At 44.2% G+C, this 18,315-nt stretch overlaps 1 protein-coding gene across 8 annotated transcripts in view; it reads right to left on the bottom strand.

Annotated features, from left to right (window-relative positions):
- PDZD2 (PDZ domain containing 2) overlaps positions 1-18,315 on the bottom strand; it is a 139,878-nt gene that overhangs the window by 39,998 nt on the left and 81,565 nt on the right. For 4 of the 8 annotated variants that reach the window (XM_032095501.1, XM_032095500.1, XM_032095499.1 and 1 more), the window contains 3 exons: positions 15,556-15,698; positions 14,737-14,869; positions 12,465-12,632 (listed from right to left, as the gene is read on the bottom strand). The exons of 1 other annotated variant lie outside the window; for it this stretch is intronic. In XM_032095501.1, the coding sequence (XP_031951392.1) occupies positions 12,465-12,632; positions 14,737-14,869; positions 15,556-15,698 (444 nt within the window). Of the gene's footprint in view, positions 1-460; positions 527-12,464; positions 12,633-14,736; positions 14,870-15,555; positions 15,699-18,315 lie in introns of those variants that run through there. 3 more of the 8 variants (XM_032095505.1, XM_032095506.1, XM_032095507.1) reach the window with 2 other exon arrangements.

The raw sequence follows: 18,315 nt of genomic DNA, 5'->3' as shown, positions 1-18,315 counted from the left end.
AGAAAATTCCATTGCATACCATGTTTGTTTCCAAAACATGTCATTGTACTAAGCTAGCATACATTTGCAGTAAGTAATTTTTAGCAATGCCTTTGGACATTGCATCCTCTGCAAGACACCACACGAATGCCCCCAGAATGCATCCAGCACTTGCGGCACCTCATTCAGGTGCTTTTGCATGTATTTGAACAAAATTCTAGCTTTCACTTGCATTTGTGCTGCTCTGCAGGCTTCCACAGACATCACATCTTTACAGAGAAAACCACTTTTAAGAAGCATTACTTTATTGTTAGTACCTGCTGAGCACCAATGCAAAGCTTGATGACGAAAAGCTTTTTTAACAGAAAGTTATGACAGCTAAGCACTTTAAAAGCCTGGAAATGTGCAGTTTAAGTTTACACGTGGAATCACAACCCCACCACCCTGAGTAAATGCACTAGGACAGGAGAAGTCTGTTTACCGAGTGTGTTTGCCCGGACGCCAAGTAACAAGGTATGCAGCACGGCCACATGTTCTCTGCCTCCTGCTATCCTGTGGTCAGGAGGAGCAGAACTGCCCATGCGCAGGCTCTGCCCAGCCCGTGCATTTTGGAAGGTGCTGGTGAACTGCTGGAAGTCAGTTTTAAAAAAACCCCACCCAAGTAACCAAACACTTTCCTGTAAAAATAATTTCTGCTTCTGCTATTCAGTCTTAAAAACGTCAGTCTTTCCCACAACCAGCCTCCCATCCCCCAGTCCCTCTTATACCCAAGCCAACAAAGCCAAAGTTTATCTTTTGTGCAAAGTCTAGACTTCATGATTTCAGTTTGAACAGTAGAAACTTCAGGAAAACATAAAACTGGCAGAAAACAGGAAGCTGGAATGGAAACTGCTTTTTATTCCTTCCCCTTCAACACGAACAGCTACACTTAATTTACATAGTTTGTACATCCTAGGTAGTAGTCTTTGATTTTTCAAGACATTGCAGCAACTACTTCAGAGTCCACTTCTAGCATCAAATGCTCTGCAGCTCACAGATCCATGTAAACTTAAAACCATGTGATTCACTCATTAGTCTGAAAAACCCAGCACTTATGATTTGGTCATCCTAATGAGGGATTCATTCCAGAAAATATGTAAGACATCAGATTCAAAAACCCACCCAAGACACCCAAACCATCAGCAATTAGGCCACAGCCGAAGTATCACAAGCTCTCCTTCCAAGAGACTTCTGGGATATCCAGAAGACAGCAGAAGCATGTGGAAATAAGACAGGACCTCATGGATCTCACAAAGATACATTGAAATTTACCCCACAAGCGAGAACACTCTTTATGAACTGAGTATGCCTCCCCTGTAGAAGGGTAGAAATCATTTCCACAGACACAAAAAATCATGTAGCTGGTGGCTTTACAGGTGCCAACAAACCAACTGGTGCCCAGGGCCAGTGCCAACTCTGTGGTGGGGAATATGTGAAGCACAGAGATGAAGAAAAACAAGAGGAATGTCTCCCTAAAGCAGCCAGTTTTGCTGGTGTGCTGTTTAACTATCTGAACAGACAGGGATGGGTCGAATCTGACTTTTCTGGAGCTGAGCACAATGCAGCTCAAGTCTGGAGCTATAGAGCTGTTTGCTTTAAGCAGCCTGCATGGACATGGGCAGTCACACCTGATAAGACCACACAGCTCCCAGCGCAAAGCTGGATCACTTCCTCCAGCTCAGAGGACAGGGGAAAAAATGACTTAGGTTGTAGCAGTGTACAAAAAGATGCTGAAATCACCTCTACCAGGGCCAGTTTCCACCTTGAGCCCAGGCTCAAGGGTGACCTGTTCAGTACATCCTGTGCCTCTACTACATGAGGTTTGAGTTTGGTTTGCTGCCGGTAGGTTGGGGTTTTTGCTGATTTTTGTGCCACAGGAGAAAAGTACCAATGCATTCTGCAACTCCATACATTTTCATCTGCTGGGGTGGGTAGAAAACCAGGACACAATTGCCACTTGTATTAAAACTGTGCACCCCACGCTACCTTCCCCTCATGGCAATCCTGGAGCCTGTGAGCCTACAGACGTCAAAGCCCAAACCCCATGTATGATCCACAGAAGGTCACGTGTGCAAACGCCAATGCTAGGGAAAGCCTCAAGACATTCTCAGCAGCTTCCTGAAATTATATTTTATCCAAATAGGCTTCAGACAACAATTAGGAAGTAAAAACATTTAGACTATCTATGTCTGTGGGTATTTTTTATTTTACTAGAAGTATTTTTCTGACGCTAATTATAAACACATAGGGGAAGACACTAGCATTTGCAATGAAGTAGATACTCTTTAAGTTGTTGAGCTTGCCTAATAAACCACCAGGAGTTTTATCCTATTCAGAAAACACTTAGAAATCTGATCTACAAAGCCTGCAAGAACTCCCCAAAGACGTGTGTGTCTGTAATCTTTGGCTCCCTTGTAACTTACACAAGAAGAAAAACCCAGCTCCACCTTATCCTTCTGGCTGTGAACATATCGCTTTACTGTCTCGAGGTGGCTGCCCAGATTTAACCATGCCACTTTAATTTTCCTCACTTTCAAGGAAATGAAGCTTATTATTTCAGTCCTGTAGGTCTCTTATTAAACTAAACCAATAAATCCTGCCCAGTGCCATCCCAGCATTAAGGACAAGGGGAGCTTTAACATGCACAGTGGTTTGAAGGGAGATGTAAAAATAGAGCCCATTTTGCCAGTTCATTAAGTAGCTCTGGGATCAAGTGACGGTGACATCTCAATTGATTTCAAAGGAAACGGCGCTATCAGGGACTCGCGGTCCTGGCACTGCACCAGAATGAACAACTGCCCTCAGAGTCCTCGCCTGGGCAAAGCTCCAGCGTGACCAGGCTCTTAATTAGGCGAGATGAAGAGCAGGATTATGACAGTCTGTATTGTTTAACCGCAAACATCTTGGCAATCCCTGCCTATCTACAAAAACAAGACGGCACACAGAGGTTGATATAATTTAATAAGCAAACTGCTTTTCTGCTGCCCTTGCAGAGCTCCTCAGCTGCTGCCCTTCCCAACAGCGAGCCCACCCGACTCCCCGTGGCACAGCCTGGCTGGCTCTGCTGAGGAGCACTAGCAACATGCAGGCCAGTTTATGCTGGTGGTTTGGGAATGAAGCAGCGAGAACCAGACTGAGAAGTCTGCAGCATGCCAAATTCTGCCCTACCCGCACTGGCAAAGCAAGTCCACCAGCAAGACCACCGCCCTTCCTCAGAACAGCCATGTGAAAGAGGAATGGCTGTGCCCCAGCCCAAGCTCCATGGGAAAATTCTGCATCTTCTCTGGTCCCATTGGCACTCTGTCCTTGTCTCTGACCACGACAATTTTTCCTTAAGCAGCACTACCCCAAACATTTAACCATGAGTTGCCCCAACACCACTGTCTGTGGGGCAGCCATCAGGAGGAACCCAACAGGCCTCCACGAGGAGCCAGCACGGACCCTTCAGAGCAATGCCCACAAGACCCAATGCAAGCCTTCACCTGCTCCCTGCACAGAGTCTTTCTTCCTAGTCCCTTGAGACTAACTGATGCCTTAAAGTCTTTAACTTTCAAAAAATTGTCAAGATTTTTTTCCAAGATACGGTATAATTCTAGCTGTTTCAGTCATTTGTGCAATTACTTATTGCCTTATGGGGCACAGCATGCTTTAAGCCTTAAATGTATCCACTAGGCAGGGAGCTCCACACGCCCCTTTGCCTTGCACAGAAAGTAAAATACCTTCACTTTTAAATTAGCTGTTTTTCACTTTAATTGAATCCATCTCACAGACAAATTACGAACTGCAGCACTATAATTTACGAGAATTAACACTGCAAGTGATGCAGAGGACATGGATTTTCTAATCTTGGACAGCACTGAGTTTTCCATGCCTTACTGCTCTGTTTTAGAGCATGTACAAAGCTGCACAGATCCTAGGAGGAGGCTGATGAGCTGGGACATACTGCATCAGGGGCTGCAGCACCCAGGGGCATTTTTCCAAAGCACAGCACATCCCAAGACCCAGGGAGCTCCCTCAACTGAACCAATGGGGCTCACAAGAAGTCCAGATTAAATCCAGACTTAGCAATTTTTGGTGAAAGCTAGAGGATTCCCCTCCTCCAAAGGGCACTGCGTTACTAGTCCCCTCTGTCATGACACAAAAGCAGAGAACAACTTGGAGCCAGGGATGGAGGAAAAGATAAGGAACATCACCTCCACATCAGCACTAATCCAGTGCCTTAAACTGGCACCTCAGAAAAAAACAGTGCCCTGGTTTCAAAAAAGCTGGTGCAAAGCTGACAGAGCAGACAGCAGTTCTGTTAATTGACCAGGGAGGCTTCAGGAAGGCTCAAATTTGGGCTGTGTTTAGCAGCACTGATATAACAAAGCATCCACCACCTTCCCCAGAAGCTTGCCTAGGAATTCCCTGTGCTGGTACCATTGGTGCAGACCATACTTCCTCCCACCCAGGCAAAGGAGATGGGAACCCAAGGCCTCCTTTACTTAATTTTAAAGAAAGTGTTGGAAACCTCTTGGTTCATGCGCAGCAACAGATCAGGAAATCTGATAAACAGTCAAGAACTGGAGCTGCCTAGCTTTCTGAATAGGTGGAAATGCCAAATAAACAAAACAAAAGCTTTTAAAGTGGTCTCTAAGAACATCTAGTCTGCCACTTTACCGAATGCCTGCACTCAAAAGCGACCTTAAGCCTTCAGTATAATGCAGTAGTTGCTCGACAAGGAATTACTATTCACTTCAGGAGGCACAGTTATTTTTGTGTCTCTTTTCAAAATCTACAGAGTAGTCACACACAAGAAACAAAACCTGGCATTCACTAGCACAAAGACAGCAGCATTATCTGCCTATGCACACTCTGTAAACAGACTGGAAATGCACTATGGCAGAGCTGAGCTACTCTCATCTTCCATAATGTTGTATTTATTTTTTACAAGACTCTCCAAAACCTTCTTGAATGTCTGTGATAGCAGGAGCCACAATGTGTTGACCATGTTCAGAGGATGCTGGCAGATTCTTGATGTCGCAGGATCCCAGCTGTGCTGGCTCCAATGACTCACTGGTCAAGAGCTGCAACTAGGCAAAGCAGACTCCATTTTCAGACTTCCAAAGAGTCACTAAAATTATTAATAATGTTTTGAAGAGAAAAAAATCTTCTAAAACATGTCCTTTTAAACAGGAAGAAATGCAGGAAATGGCTAACGCAGCCAAGTTTTCCAAGAAACACATATCGCAGACAACACATGCACTTGGAAACAGTAAGATGCTCCCAGCTAAACAGCTCCCAATCCTTTTTGGACCAGATTACTCTTCTTCTGCAGTATACTATGATTTTCACTAGAAACAGCTTTTGAGCTAAAGAAAATCAAACGCACACAAACAGATCCCTCCTGTTCTCCTTTTTATGCTTTATCCTTTTTCTCCCCCCAAACATCAAAAAAGCAGGACACATGCTTTCCATGTAGTTTAGTCACTGCCCACGAGATGTCTCTATGTGCTGCAGAGAGATCCCAGAAGACCAGTCTTAGTAAACAGCAGAGACCTAAAGGATTCCATGAATCTATGACAAACATGGAACTCAAGCAGTGTGAAAGCTAGTTCAGCTACTCCATTATTTTGTTTAATACATGCTCAGTTCATGGCTTAGCACAAATCCGGAGCCTTTGCATCCTGACAAACAATAAACTGCTTATCTTTTTTTCTTTCTTTTTTTTTAAATAATGACAACCTTTTTATTCCCAGTAAGGGACAAAACATGCAATAATCACGCCTCAAACAGTTCTCCTGAGAATGAAACAAGACCTTCTTAATACTGACATCAACCAACAGCTGCAGAGAGCATTCCCATGATGCCACTGGTGGGAGCTCTGGATTTCAACTCCAAACTGGCATTTTATACCATCCTAAGTACACAAGAAGACATGGAATATGTAAAAATTACGTGTCTTTCATACCTGCATCTTCAAGGATCTGAAGCCTCATACATTATACAGGCTGCACAGCACATCTCAAATGAGTTCTACCTGATCCCAACCAAGACTGGACAGCGTACATGCTCAAAAATTTGCAGATGTGGTAGTGAGACATCCACACTAACTCAAAAATTCTAGAGCCTGTATCATCCTTCTGCTAATGTATGTGAACCGCATGGCTGCGACAGCATTTCTCTTGTTCCAGTGCCATGAGGGTGTTATTTTTAGCTTGTTAAAGGCAGTTCATCTCCTTCAAAACTGGGCAGTTATCCAAACAGCCAAAGGAGAGACAGGCTGTACTGTATCTGATGCTTTATGGGAAGAGCCCTCATTCACAAAAACAAAGACCATACAGAACCTGTACTGTAGATAAACTTGTGTTTCTATTACTCTGCTGACTTGGCTTTCAAATATATCACATAGGAAGAGCAAAAATTATAACTGGGGGCCTTTTCTACACTGTTATTTATGGTCAAGTCAGAAAGGTTATCTTCCACCAGCCAAAGCAAGAGGAGGTATTTCACATTTTGTAGACTGCAGCACATCTACAGAGAACCCTTCAAGTACTGGCCCCTGGGCCCCTGGGTGAAAGTTTTCTCTGGTCTTGCCTTAAAGATGGAGGCAGCAGGAAGAGGCCCAGAAGGGCTGGGAGCCAGGCACAGGGAATGATATGAGTGCTCTGAGGAGCTCCCTCCTGACATGAAGAACGCATTCATGTTAATGTCTCCTTGACAGGTGAATTTTACAATGTATGAAAAACAGTAATTCAGTGACACTGCACCCCCTGGGGGCCTTTCAGCACTCTTCCTCCTCCCCCAGCTCATGTGATGTGTGCCAACACCTTCCTCCAGCCCTGACCAGTGTCACACCACCACAATCAGCCCATGGCTGAGCAACCCACCCTCAACAAGTCGAACTGCAAATGCTTATTTTAATGTGATAGGGCTTCTAGAAACAACACGATCTGTGTGACCAAGATTTGGTCTCCAAGCATTTTGTCATTTCCTCTTGGCCAAATTCCTAACTTTACTCTGAAAACTTGCTTCTGGATTCACTGTAGGACTCAGCATCTCATCAGCCACAGCATGGGTGAAGGGTACTGCTTGGGCACCCATGGATATGCTGGACAAGACCGTACCTCAGAAAGGTACAGTTCAGCCAGACTTTCAACAAGTTCAGCATTTACAGCTGAGCAGCAGCTCTGAGCCATGCCAAGGTGTAGCTGGACACAGCCCTTGCCTGCCTCATCTCCAAGGGTGATGTGGCAGAAGGCAAGATCTGCAAACATTGCCAGACCTCACCATGAAAAGAGTTACTGAACCATTCCCAGGACATAACCAAGCCCCACACCAGGCTCTTCAATTTCTTCCTTTCCCGCCACCCTAAGTAACGCATTTCATTGCTAACCAAATTTCTGCCAGGAAAATCATCTTCTTGCTTTTCTTCCAGCCATGCAGTGCTGTTTGAGGAGTGAGACATGTTTATGCAGCCTGTGTTGAGACTGCAGTGCCCTAATGGGAACAAACATTCCAGTACTCCAAGTAACGAGGGCCCCTCCCCAGGCTCTGCACACATTTAATTGTTGAGTTATGCTTCCTGTTCCTTCTCAATGCTAATGCTTTCTCTGAAATTCTCTCTCAGTGTTTCCAGAAGAACTTTTGACCCCAAGACTGCTTTTAAAGTTATGGCATTGTTATCCTCTTCATTATGCTTGCATGGCTACAGGTAATTATGTATGGATTCCCTGGTAAGACAGAAAGGCTCATGGCAGAAAACAACTAGTTAGTCCTATAGCACAGAAAAAAATATATAAACAGGGAGGGAACTTAGCTAAACAAATGCAATTCTTCACGTTCACCAAACAGGTTTATTCATCCCCTTTCAGTTACATGTCTTGCATGAAAACCACAAGTGGATTTTGGCAGGGATCAGGTAACCTGGATCACGAAAGGAACCTTAAACAGGAGACATCCTGTTTCTGTTCCTGGTAGGAGAGTGAAGACCTTGCTGGGTCATGGCTGTGTCCACGTGCAACGTGCCCAGTGCTGGTGCGATGGCACAGATCACACACTTCAGCTCATCTCAAAATGATTAAATATGAGTAGAAAGGCCCTGATACCCACAGCAGAGGGTCACGCAGCTGGGGGTGATGCCAGAGGGTGTGTCCCCAGGGCTTGCCTGCACAGTGAGCTTGGGCATAGGGAGGCAAATTCTCTTCCCAGCGCCCCCTCCAAAGGCAGAGGTAAGGATGACCTCCCTTCCTCTTTTGCACAGTTCCATTCTCCATGGAGTAGACTCAGCTCAGGGTCCTGCCTCCAGCATCAGGACTGGCAGATGCCCAAGGGAAAACACAAGATTTAAGTACAAAGAAGCAGTCCCCAGCCTTCCATCCCTGCCTCCAGCAACTGCAGATCCAAACCTTCTGAGGCAGACACCCTCTTGCTGTGTTTACTAACTTGCTAGAATTTCAAGCCATTAATATGAAGGTGGTCACTGAAGCTGAACGTTTAAAAAAATACTCAGACCATCAGATATGGAACCATACATAGGCAAGTAACTTTTGAAGCAATTAAGAATGGCACATGCTTCTGTCTAGGGACCAAAAATGCCCCAAATTCATTGGACACTTTGCAAACTCTTGGTAGATGAGCCTTCTCTTTAGAGTTCACTTCCCAGGTTGCTCCACCAGCCAGCAATACAGTGACAGATTCAATTTCAAGCAACAGAAAAACTAGTAAAAGTGAATTAGAATTAAAAATAAATCGTCCAAGGCAAATACTATCGTATTATCCTATTTCACACTTGGACATAAATAGTGACATTTTAGAACAGCAGTGTCAACTGCACACGGCAAAATATGGGTTAGGGTGGAGGAGTTTAAAATCCCTAAAATTGTTGTGCTGTCCTAAAGGACAACACAACTCTCTGAAGTTTCGTGTCTGAAGTTAAGGAACATTTTGGCCAAACTACTTCTGAAAGAAATGCACTTTAAGGATATTAATGTAATCCTTTTTCTGCCTGGCAGCACAAGGCTGAATAAAGTTAGAACTTTAAGGCATGTTTAATGTTAAACAGGGCTTTACATAAGGAGACTGCAAAAGCAAACTCAAATAAAATTGTATTATGTGATTTTTATTAATGAAACTTAACAAGTGGACATTCAAGTAAGACTTAAAGTGGTATTTCTCTTAAATTACAGTTTTCAAGGGCCACTAAACTCTTCTGCTGTATCCTGCAGAAGCTGACTAGCTCGGACTCTATTTCCTTGTCTGAAAATGCTGGAGCAGAACTTAAGAGAGTTGAAAAAACAACTTGCTCGTGGGGAAACTTTTTGGCCTCCAGCCTCTAGACAAGATAATTTTCATTTTTATTATTTTATTTCACAGAATTTTAAAGTAAGCCAGGTTGGAAGGGACCTTGGGGGGGCGGCCCATTTCAAAACAGTGACACAACTTACATCAGTTTCCTCGAGAGCCTGGTCCAGCTGAGTTCTAAGTAGCTACAAGGATGAAGATTTGAATACATACCTTCATTCCAAGTGATGGTTTTTTCTGCCTGGTTCAGCCTTTAGGCAATCAGGTGCTAAAGCAGCAAGTCCATCACGTCTATTAATTAAGGTTTTGAATACTCAGCAGTGAACTACATTCACAGAGAAGTTAACAACAGAATAAATCTTTGACAAACCTAGAAGCTCCTGAAAGTTTTGTAGTATTTTCTAGACTTAATAATTAGACAGACATTGTTCTGGGTCAGAAAAGGGACAGTGAAGCCTCAGCTGACAATAAAACACTCTGAATTACTCATTATGACATAACCACCCAGCACCTGACAGCATCCCTTTAAGTCCCTCCAAAGCCCCACAGAGTAAACAAGAAAATCCATTAACCTCTTGTCAGAGGTAAGAAAGGTAACTCCTGGACAGGGCTGAGTTGAGAATCAGCTTCAAATCTAAGATGTCTTGACTCTTATACTGAGATCAGAGTCTCAGTTACCTGCTCCTGCCCTTGAGTACAACCCATCGTGGAAGTCTAATACAATTACATTTGCACTGATTAAAAATAGTTCAGCTTAGTTCCTGCTTTAATCCTCAGTCACGCTGTCATCTCTTATCTACAGTACAGATATAATGGAATACATGTGAGAGAAAGAGAAGACACATGAATATCATCAAAAGCGTGAGAGCAGCAAAGAACAGTGATTTCCAAAGCGATTTTGCAATAAGCTATTTGACTATACATTTATATATATTTAAAAATAAAATCTTTTGATGCTTTGATTTCATACTGGCCTTGAAATCAGCTTTTAAGCTTTGTTATGGAAAATCCCCCCCCAAGTCTTGCCAGGTGGAAAAAAGCCACATGAATTTTATCTTTTCCATACATTTACCTTCCTCTGTCCTGGCTGGTGGTATGCAGTATTTGCACAGCCCAGCTCAGCTCAGGCTGCCCACACCCAATGAGGATGGACGAGGATGTAAAGCAGAGAGGTTTACACTGTGCAGACTGCCCACCCCAGGCTGCAGAGAGCCCTGTCTCCACTCCGAGGCTGACACAGCAATTGCAAGGGGAACACAAACACATTCTGTGCTTTGGATCAGAAAAGCAATGATTTCAGCTGCAGATCAAGCAAAAACAGAAGAGGTCCCAGAGAGTCACCAATAACTTATTACATTCCTTTAAATTACATCCTTTCAACAAAAGAAATTAATAGAAGCAGAAAACACAAAGAAAAGGAAATCTTGCTGCTGCTCTTCTAAAGTGTTTATTGTACCCAGATTTCTGTGATTTCCCCTCAGCCTTTCCATGATGTATTCTGAAAGCACAGAGCTATTGCCATCAGGGGCGAGAATACCAGTCAGGCAGGCAAACCCAGCTGGCTCTGAGTTAGTGGCTGCCATCACTGCCAGCTGCAGTGGCACTGGAAAGGACATCAGGCTCTAAACTCAAGTCCAAGCTGAAGGGCTCTGGGAGGCTCATGCAGCTGTGTCCTCATGGTCACGTGCACCTCAACCATCTTGAGCTTCCCTGAGCATTATGTTAATCTGGAAGGGAAACGCTTGATAAAAAAGCCATCACTGGCAACCAGGCACGGTTGCTGGAAAACACATGAGCCAACCAAGTGACAAATAACTCCTCGTGTGTGCTAAAAGAGTCACTGGAATGCCAGAGAGCTTAATCCTGAAGCCACACATAATTAAATTTTGTCAAAATTGATTTTTATATTTAAGTGCTGCTGAGCCATAGCCTTATTAGAAACTACCAGAACTGGAAGCATGATACATAGAAGAATTTGAAGTATTTTGATAGTCAAAAGAATGCTTAAATGCCCACTCAAGTTAGCACACAAACACTACACCAACATCAGCATGCTAAGCATCCTCCATTTATTTTTTTTCTCTTCCTCCCCCCAAAAAGGCACTCTGGCACATAGAAGAGAAGACAGTGAAGAAATAACAAAATTGTCAGAGTACTGAGATGTGTGAGAGTGAGAATTGTTACAAACATTGACTCAAAGTAAGTCAGAGATGAGAGGCAGGTAGGAAGTGAACACCAGCATCAGCTAGACTACAGCATGAGACTCATCCTGGGGAGCAGCCTTTTTTGCTCAGGCGTAAGAATATAAAATCAAAACAAATCACCAAACCAGTATCATATCTGAGCCATCCAGAGGCTTAACTGATTTATTTTAACTGTCACAGACAAGAGGGGGAGGGGAAGACAAGAAGGAAAAATAAGAAATAGATAAAAGCTTCAAGTGAATCCACATGCCTTCCCTTGCTGGAAAACAAGTCCGCAAGCTCTTTAGATTAGAAACATTTTATTTTTTGTCTGTACAATACAAGAGAGGCCCAGAAGACCTATGAAGTTTCACAGAGCTCCTACATTACAAATAAATAACAATAACCCACTTAATCTCTTCTTAATGCAGCCCTGAAGGGAATACAAGTGAGATTATCAACTGGCAGCATTTACTCAGCGGAACTTCAACTATGGTTCACAGCCAGAAATTCCTATCCCTTCTCCAAAGAGTCTGTTGGCTTCAACAGAGCAAATACAAAGTTCAAGACTTGGATCATAAACTGTTAAAGAAGTTTTGTTACAAAAGGAGGGGAAAGAAGATCATGTAACTGCGTAAGCACGGCGAGAGACTTTGCATCAGATCCAACAAAAGCAGTGGAAGTGGGTGGAAAACAATCGAAGAGAAAAACAAAACCACGATTGCAACATAGGCTGGAGGTCTCGAGAGCTCCTGCTCCGTGTGCTGCTGCCTTGCTGCAGCGCAGAGATGGCAGAGGCTGTGGTAAATGCCATCCCCATTCCAGCTTCTCACCCGCTTCCTGTGCGGAGAACGGCTGGCTGGGATGGGATTGCCTCGTCCCGAGGACCTGCTCCATGTCAGGCTATAGAAGAATGTGACAGATGCAAATGGGCATCGAGAGAGAGAGAGAGTAAAAATGTCACACCAAAACCACACTTACAGCAACCAGTTTTTCAGGAGACACATTCACTCCTTTCACATCTTCTTCTTCTGGCTCTTCGTTTTCCTTATTGTCAGTGCAAGAGACAGAGTCTTGGACTGAGCAAGTGCTAAGCAAGTCTGGCAAACTGGTAGAAGGATACTTCAGAAGATCGCCTTCGGAAGATTCCTACCCGAGAGACAAAAAATGTATTACATCACATGCAGAAAAACAGCAGTGTCACAGTAAAACTGCTCCACCTCACCTGCCCAGTGTGAGCTCCCTGGTAATCCTCCCCCTGGTTACACACTTCCATGTGCTCAAACTTTTAATGGTTTGGTTATAAAAAGCAGGCTTGGTTTTAAAGTGCATATATAGTAAACATATGCCAGTACACATTTAAAACATTTAGATTTCATAAAGGAGAATTTAAAATAAATGCTTCTCCAGCAGCCAGTTCCTCCCCACTTTGGGTTTAGTAAACGTCACTGCGAGTGGTCTGAGAGTTGACAGACCCCATTACTCATTCCACTGCATCCCAAATCACACCCTGTGCTCCTGTTCCCTCCTTGTGGATGTTCCCTTCACATATTTATCTACCTACACACATAAGAATAATACACTGACAACCCTACTTAGGAGAATACAATGCAAGCTGACCTACCAATCCTCTACCAAGTCAGTCCTGATGCTCCAGCATCTGTTTCCAGTGTTTGCCATCTTTTCTGGCAGGCAAACATGTGCCTCAGCCAAAAGCAGTGGCCAGACAGACTCATTACTTTTAGAACAAATTCTGTGTTATTCAGCACTCACCAGGCCAAAAGGCAAAGCTGAATTCCTATGCTAACAAATAATGCCCAGAGGGAGCTGCTGGGGAACACTTCACCTATCCACACCTTTTCTGGGGCTGCCAGAAACACAGCACAGGCTGTATTCCCTACTGCTTGCCTTTCCAAGTCCCCCCCTTCCAGGGCCATGAAAAGTGTCCGAGTGCACAGAGCACAGACAAGCAGATTCACAGCCTGATCAGGACAGTGAAGTTTTATGTCCTAAGCTTATGCATGATGATTATTTCGATGACGTGACCATATGAACAAGCATTTAATTTTAAGGAGAAATACATGCAGCTTACTGCCTTGTATTTTGGGAGAGCCCAGCTCTCCAGTACACAAAATGTACCTACTTCAGGTCAAAGTGTGGTGTATTCAGAAAAAACATTGGTGGGGTTAACACCAGACTGTGACCCTGAAGAAGGTCTGCAATGAACTTCAATGTCTAAAAGAAATGTTAGAGAAGTCACAGGCTCTTCACCTTGAATATGGTGGAATAGTGTCTCTTCTTGAAAAACATGTGCATACAGAGCCTGGGGAAGCCTTAAGAGCATCCAGACGCTAAAGCCACAGAAACCTGCTTTGAGATGGCTGGGGAAATCTGAAGGTGAAGCTAATCAAAAATTTAAAAATACTGACACAGTGCCTTGCTGACACCCTGGAAATGCAGGTATACAAGTGCTCCACTTGGGCTGCAATATTCCTGTCACCACCTCAAAGGCCCTGGTGACCCTCACCTTGCAGACATATCCTAATTTGAGACCCCTGGGTGCTTTTGGGAGTTGACTGGCCACCCACCAAACACCTGTGGCAACCCAGGTCCAGGGGAAGCAGGATGTGAACCATGGAGAAGAGCAAACAGGGCTGAGCAAGATCTTCTTAAACAAAGAACGAAAATATTATGTAATATCCCCTCAACCTCTTCTGTGATCAAGACAGAATGAAGAGTCCAACTGATTACTAAGTTCCACTCTCATTTCCCTGAAATTTCACATTTCTTTATCTGTAAGAGCTCCACTCCACACTATTAACAAGGACAAAAAAGGAACTCGAGCCAAGAGATCATCATGAAGAAATCTCAGGCACACAGATAGGACAGAGATGAGAGGTACACAGCCTGTGCAGGCAGGAAGCAGAAGAGGCTCAGAACAGCCTGCTTTACTTAGCATGTAATTTTAAGAAAATGGTTTTGGCCAGAACTTAGGTAATGTCTGCAGGAATAAATACTCATCTGCACACTGAGTGACAGTGACAGTACAAGCAAATCATTAATTCGGACTATACTGAGCTGATTTGCCGTAGACTTACGGCAGCTACTGATATATTTCCCCTTGCTGTGCCTTAAATTCAGCGCAGCAAACGTGCACATGTGATTCCCTATGGAAAATACGCCTTTTTCACGCAGCACTTGCACAAACATTTGTGGTTATACATTTGTGAGACCACCCAGGAAATGTCTGTACCTTGCTAGAGACCACCAGCTGCACCAGGCCAGCGGCCGAGCGAAGGAGGGCCACGGCATCCTGGTGGGAGAGCCCCACCAGTGACTGCCCGTTGATCATGAGAAGCTCGTCGCCGGCCATCAGCCTGCCATCCCTGCAGAAACAGAGCGGGAACGTGGAGCTGCAGGGTGGTTCTCCCACAGTGCTGGGCTCCAGTGGCACATGGCAGGATTTGGAGGCATGGACAACACGTGATCTTACTAAGCTAGGCTTGCACTTACTAGTTAGTGTTACTTTCTAGGAAGCGGGGCTCAGAAAGGTGCCCACTTTGAGGAAATGGAATTTCCCACAATGAGGAAATCATTGTTATAGCCAGGAGCATTTCACCCTCTTTGCAGGGCTGAAACTCCACAAGTCTTCTCTGTGACCCACTGGATTAGGTCAGGCAATAGCAGCAAGCCCCATCTCTGCTCCATCTCCACCCCATCAGGAACAGCAGGGCTGGCAGTGAGCACCCTGGGTTGCACAACAGATCCCATGGGAAAGGCACATCTTCCAAAAAGGAACTTGGGGGAAAAGCCCTACAAGCCATGCGGCTCCTTGGTTTTCCCTCCAACCACCAAGGAAGTGTTTGATCTGTCTACAGTTTGGACTAAACCTTCTTCTACAAGCTTCAGTGATCAAACATAAAAACGTATTTTTAAGCTAAAAATGCCATATTCTCACCCTCACACAGTGGGAGGGCAAAACCCCTACACTTTTCTTGTGAATCCAGCTAACAGCAGGGGCCGTGGACATTCCATCACACCCACCACCATGAAGGCACCACTGTCACCTCACCTGTGTGCAGAGCCGCCTTCCTCCACATGGGTGACGATGATGCTGTGAGGGGACCGCTTCGACCCTCTGCCTCCCGTTATCTGGATTCCCAGCCCATCTGTCCCCTTCAGGATGTGCATCTTCCATATGCGGCAACCTTCTCGCTGAGAGAAAACGTGCAGAAAGTCCTTCAGTTTGGATTTGGAACACCAAGAGAGGGCTGGGAGGGTACAGGAGGAAGCTATTTAGCACCTATCTGTCCATCACCACACACCTGTATAGCCCAAGCTATACTGGTGTTTCTGCTGAGCTTTGCTATGTTAGCTGTGGTCCAAGCGAAGGAGGTGGAAAGGAGGAGGCAGCACAGAGCAGGGTCAGCACGTAGAAGTTTCCTTGCAGGGATGTTTGCAGCTTTTCTGAGCCACGCAGAGACGCTGCTCTCAATGCCCTGATCCCTCCTGAAGCAACCAGCAGCCTCAAGCCCCTTCACCAAAACTCAAGGATGAGCTGTGCAGGGCTGCAGAGGAGCAAGACGTGGTTCAAGGGGGACCTTGAACATCAGGTGGTGCAGCTGCTGTTGCAGCAGGCACCAGACTGGCATCACACAGTGCTTCCCTCTCCAGAGGGGTTTGCAGGATTTGAGACACAGGAAAGAAAACAACTTCAAATTATCAACTGCCAATCAAGTATTTCTTACTGGGCAGCTGTCGTACAGATTGTAAATAACAAATTTACCCTCTGTGGAGAATAATTTTCAGTATGAGCAAGGTAATAAGCAATGTTCAGAACACCTTTATTGGTTTTGGTTATTTTTAATTGATGTAAAGATTTATCCAAAAAGCGGTTTACAAAATCCAGAGCAATATGAAATGCAAAACAAAACTGGTTCCCATGAGTCCTACTGGCAGGACTGGGCACAAGGAAACACAAGTGTGACAGTATCAGTAGAGCAAAAAAGGAAAGAGAAAAACAAGCAAGCAAGACAAGTAAAGCAGTTGCCAGGACGCTGTCACAGAGGGGAAGAACCAGGATTACAGAATTATGAAAAACCCTTGGAAGTTTTCAAGCTTGCAAGACAGCAAAATGCACAATTCGGAGGCAATTTTTAAGCTATGTGCCGTAGTCACCAGGCACCGGGTCAGCTATTTCTGACTGGGTGTGTTATGCACACAAGTAACATTCTTGCAGTACCCAAACGCCCAAGTAGCAAAGATGATTAACATTTCATGGCAAACTGTGAAGAGCATGCACAAATTGCTGCTTGTTTCTGAGAAGGAGAACTGCTAAATATACCAGCAAACCCAAGGGTTGTGGAAGCAACCTGCAGATTTTAGGCCAGTGTTGTTCGTCAGAGTATTAAGTGAATAAAATGTGCTTTTTTTTTTTTTTCACTTGATCCCTGAAACTTTTAAATACGACTTTTTCAGATACAGGAACAAAGAGGTCAGTATCTACAACAATATCTTAAGAACAAAGTGAAAAATAACAAGAATAATTAATAATTATCAATACTAACATTACTAATGGGAATGTTAACATGAATATAATAGTAACAACTATGATACTAATGAATCCCAGTCCTTAGACCACAGGTAGGAGAAAAAGAAAAACCGAACCAGGTTCCTTAAGAGGTTACCCAAAAGTTTGAGCCTGAAAACATACACCTGTGGATAATTTGTTAACTTGAAAGCGTTGCAGATGTGCAATATCCCAGCAGGTTTAACTGGAATGTTCAATGCCTTGATAAAAGCCCTGCTGAGTAACAAGACATGTCAGGACAGAGGACACTTTAAAATAAATTAGACACATGAGACACTGTGTTAAATGCAGGGGCAAGAGTCAACTATATTTATCTAGTTAAAAAGCAGAACTGAGCTACAGCACGAAAATGCTTCAGAGAAGTTTTATTGCTATGAAGTACATTGCACACATAATGAAGACAGTACAACAGAGAAATACAATCTCTCTGCCTGCCCCAACCAAGCCCAAGCTGAAAGGATGATCATCCATTCTCCTCATAAGATGTCACTTTGAATGTCCCGTTCTTAAACTCAGTTTGGAAGCAGACCTTTCAATAAAGTTTAACAATGCAGTCATAAAATTGCCTTTAATGACTTGCAAAAGCTTTTGGGAACGTAAGTTACACCAAGACCCGTCGTGCAGTGCCTGGCTTGCACTCCTCAGCACTCCTCACTATCACACATTTTATTACCAAAAAAATTCCAGATTTATTCTTAACTGATCCACTCTCAAATATTCATATACAGAGCACTTAATAAGAGCAAATGGCAAGACTCTGCTGCTCTTGATGCAGGCACCCATCTCATTCCCCTTGAATGCCCACTAAAATCAAACACCCTTGCAAAGTAATCAAAAGCACTTGCAAGCACTACGCAGTCCAGACACGGGCAGAAGAACACATCCACAATACAGACAACAAAACCATCTGGCACATGCCCAAACATGTATTTTGTTCACTCATTTTCAAATGCCACTGTCACCAACTCCTGTGTAAGAAAAGGCTGTCCCTTCAGTCCTTGGTCAGCTGCAGGCATTTCACTGGGAATAAACAACCCAGCGTCGTCGACTGGAAATCAGAACCCTTCACTGTTCTTTCCCTTTTCTTCATAAAACATTCATAGCTCTTCACTTAACCACGCGCTGAAAGCAAACGCCCCCCCACCAATACACACAAACCTCTGAGGGATGTCACTCCAAGATTTTGAAAGCTATGTACTGAAGAGCAGACTGCCAGCCTTTCCTCAAGGCCTCTGGAGAAAG

The sequence above is a fragment of the Corvus moneduloides genome, chromosome Z, assembly GCF_009650955.1.
Source record: "Corvus moneduloides isolate bCorMon1 chromosome Z, bCorMon1.pri, whole genome shotgun sequence".
Lineage (NCBI taxonomy): Eukaryota > Metazoa > Chordata > Aves > Passeriformes > Corvidae > Corvus > Corvus moneduloides.
Note: the sequence above shows the minus strand (reverse complement) of the source record. Positions and strands in the feature narration are given on the sequence as shown.